Source organism: Triticum dicoccoides, chromosome 5B (genome assembly GCF_002162155.2).
Source record: "Triticum dicoccoides isolate Atlit2015 ecotype Zavitan chromosome 5B, WEW_v2.0, whole genome shotgun sequence".
Taxonomy (NCBI): Eukaryota; Viridiplantae; Streptophyta; class Magnoliopsida; order Poales; family Poaceae; genus Triticum; species Triticum dicoccoides.
In genome coordinates this window covers 637,841,095-637,843,662 of record NC_041389.1, presented here as the reverse complement: position 1 = coordinate 637,843,662, position 2,568 = coordinate 637,841,095, and the positions used below count along the sequence as shown (strand labels likewise).

Sequence of the window (2,568 nt, the reverse complement as noted above, 5' to 3'; positions counted from 1 at the left end):
CTGTGCTTGTGGACCATTCCAAAGGCCCGCGCTGCCGTTCCCAAACGCGCTCCGGCCATAGCTGAAAACATTCGTCGATCTCGAGCTTTTCAAGCCCGCCTTTCATTCTGAACCTGGCAGTGTACAGAGAAGAATACAACAGCCTTCTTATTTACAGCTCATGAAGCCAACTACTAGACTGAATCGACACCCGACGAGATTTGCTCGGCAGTTACCATCAAATACAAACTCTAAATTCAGATCTCAAAATAGATTCCATGTTCCACGAGACAGCACAAGATTTCAATTGTGCAGAGAACACTAGAATTTCAATTGTGCAGTACCAAACATTTGGGCAAAGGAATCAACGTAAACTGTGACAAATTTCAGAAGGATTTTGCTAAAATGAAGATTCAATTACCCCAATTCAGTTACACAAATACATAAGCTTAGTACAACGCGATCGTCGCCACAGTTTCTCACGCACACACACAAGGGTGCACCGGATCACAGGTGCACCCGAACCCAGATTTCAAATTTACAGCCTAGAACCCTCGACACAGCACGGACATCTCGACTAACAGCACAGAACAGGAAAAACTGCTACTGGAAAACTACCGCCAAGCCCTAGGATCTTCACGCAGGAGTCTACTTCTTGGCCTTCTTGGCGGCGGGGGCCTTCTTGGCTGGCGCTGCCTTCTTGGCGGGCGCGGCCTTCTTCACCGGCGTGGATCTCTTGGTGGGCGCCTTCCTGGCGGCAGGCTTCTTGGGCGCCGCGGCGGCGGGCGCCTTCTTCCCTGGCGCGTCCTTGGCCGAGGTCTTGGCAGCCTTGGCTGGGCGGGCCTTGGGCTTGGCGGCAGCCTTGGGCTTCGCGTCGGCCTTGGTCTTGGCGGGGGCCTTGGCCTTGGGCTTGGCGGCAGCCTTGGGCTTCGCGGCGGCCTTGGTTTTCGCTGGGGCCTTGGCCTTGGGCTTGGCGGCGGCCTTCTTGGCGGGCGCCTTGGCCTTGGTCTTGGTGGCGGTCTTCTTGGCTGGCGCCTTCTTCTTCGCCGCGGGCTTCTTCTTTGCCGCCGGCTTGGGCTTGGCCGCGGCGGCCGACAGCTTGTAGGAGGCCTTGACCTTGGTCAGCTTGCCGGAGGCGACCAGCTTCTTGAGCTGCACCGACAGGATCTTGCGGAAGTTGCCGGGGAGGTGCGCCTTGTGCTTGTCCTCGACGAACTTGGCGATGGCGTACTGGCTCGACCCCGTCCGCTCCTTCAGGGCGGTGATGGCCTCCGAAACCATCTGCACAAACGCAAACACGAACGATCCATCAGATCAAACACAAACACGAAGGAACAGAGAGCAATTCGAACGAGATACAACGAGAATGGAGCGAGATTCGGCGAAGGACTCGGGGTTTACCTCGGCGTAGGTCGGGTGGGCGGGGGTAGCGCGGGGCTTCCTCGGGGCGGAGGGCTTCTTGGCCTTGGCCGCCTTGGCCTTGGTCTCCTTGGCCGGCTTCGCGTCGCCGGCGGCGGCCTCGGCCGTGGTCTCCACGACGGGGTCGGCGGTCACCTCCACCTCAGGGGCCGGGACATCGGCGGCCACGTCGGTCGACATTGCAGCAGGGAAGCGAGGGGAGAGGAGAGCTGGTGTTGCTTGCCGGAGCTGAGGGAGAGATGCGTGAGCTGAGGCGCGGTGGTGGGTGAGGAGGTCGTGGCGGAGCAAGCGGTGGTTAAATAGTGGGAGACGTCGGGAAGACGAGCAGGGCCGAATGCCGAGCGCTGATTGGTCGAGAGGGCGTTGCCGCGGATCGCCCCCCTAAGCGGCCGTCATCGAACCTGGCCCGCCCGATCCGCTCCCATCCAACGGTCCTCCACGCGCCCCATCCGATGCCGCGGATTGCTTCCCCCCTGGTTGGCCCTCCCCGGCTCGCGAACCAGCCTCCAGACCTCCAGAGTGTGCTTCTCCTCTCGATTTCCGATCGAATATCGCTCGACCGGATCCATCGTTTGGAGTGTAAATTTTTGCATCGTGTAGATACGGAGTACAGCTTTATAACGAGATTGAGTTTGTGTGATTTGGTTGAGTATTGTGGGAGAAATAAGCCGGTGATCAGGGACTGGTCAGGATGGTGCCTTTGTGTGAGTTCGCCGGAGATTTCCGGCCGGCGGCACGGGGTGCTCCGGTGAACAATAAGATTTTCCGGCGTGGTCATGTAGCTGGTTAACGTACCAACCCGAAGGTACGGGAAACACGTCGATCTGACGTCGTTTGGATAGGCTACGGGGCCATGGAACGAGACACAAGTTGCACAGCTTGTGGCGGCCTTTGATGGTGGTGTGTGAGTTCAGCCCTGCTTTGCCCCGTTCTCCGGCGCGGTGCCCGGCCGGCTCGCCGGAGAAACGCCATCCTCCGACAGGCGTGCACATGGGGAAGGCGTTCCAGCTGCTGCATTTGGGTTGTCACCTTTGAGTTCCGATTAATTTGCACTGGAGTGATCGGTGTTTGTTCTTGTGGTTGGGGAGAGTCCACCAGGTGATACAAGCTGGCTTGTTCTACCCCTGAGACCAAAATTCTTGATGATTTCGTATGATCTCGCGATGCACA

The 2,568-nt window shown here is 58.3% G+C and overlaps 1 protein-coding gene across 1 annotated transcript; it reads right to left on the bottom strand.

Annotated features, from left to right (window-relative positions):
• Positions 1-374: 374 nt before the first annotated feature.
• Positions 375-1,681, bottom strand: LOC119312239 (histone H1-like). Its single transcript, XM_037587965.1, has 2 exons — positions 1,381-1,681; positions 375-1,260 (listed from the first exon to the last, which is right to left on the bottom strand). Exons 1-2 carry the CDS (start codon positions 1,576-1,578, stop codon positions 628-630), a joined length of 831 nt encoding a protein of 276 aa, XP_037443862.1. The 5' UTR covers positions 1,579-1,681; the 3' UTR covers positions 375-627.
• Positions 1,682-2,568: the final 887 nt, after the last annotated feature.

Excerpts from the sequence above, each read along its gene's own strand:
- LOC119312239 (XM_037587965.1), bottom strand. The coding sequence starts at position 1,578 with ATGTCGACCGACGTGGCCGCCGATGTCCCGGCCCCTGAGGTGGAGGTG. Across the intron at positions 1,261-1,380 it reads CCCACCCGACCTACGCCGAG|ATGGTTTCGGAGGCCATCAC; the intron begins GTAAACCCCGAG and ends GCGTTTGTGCAG.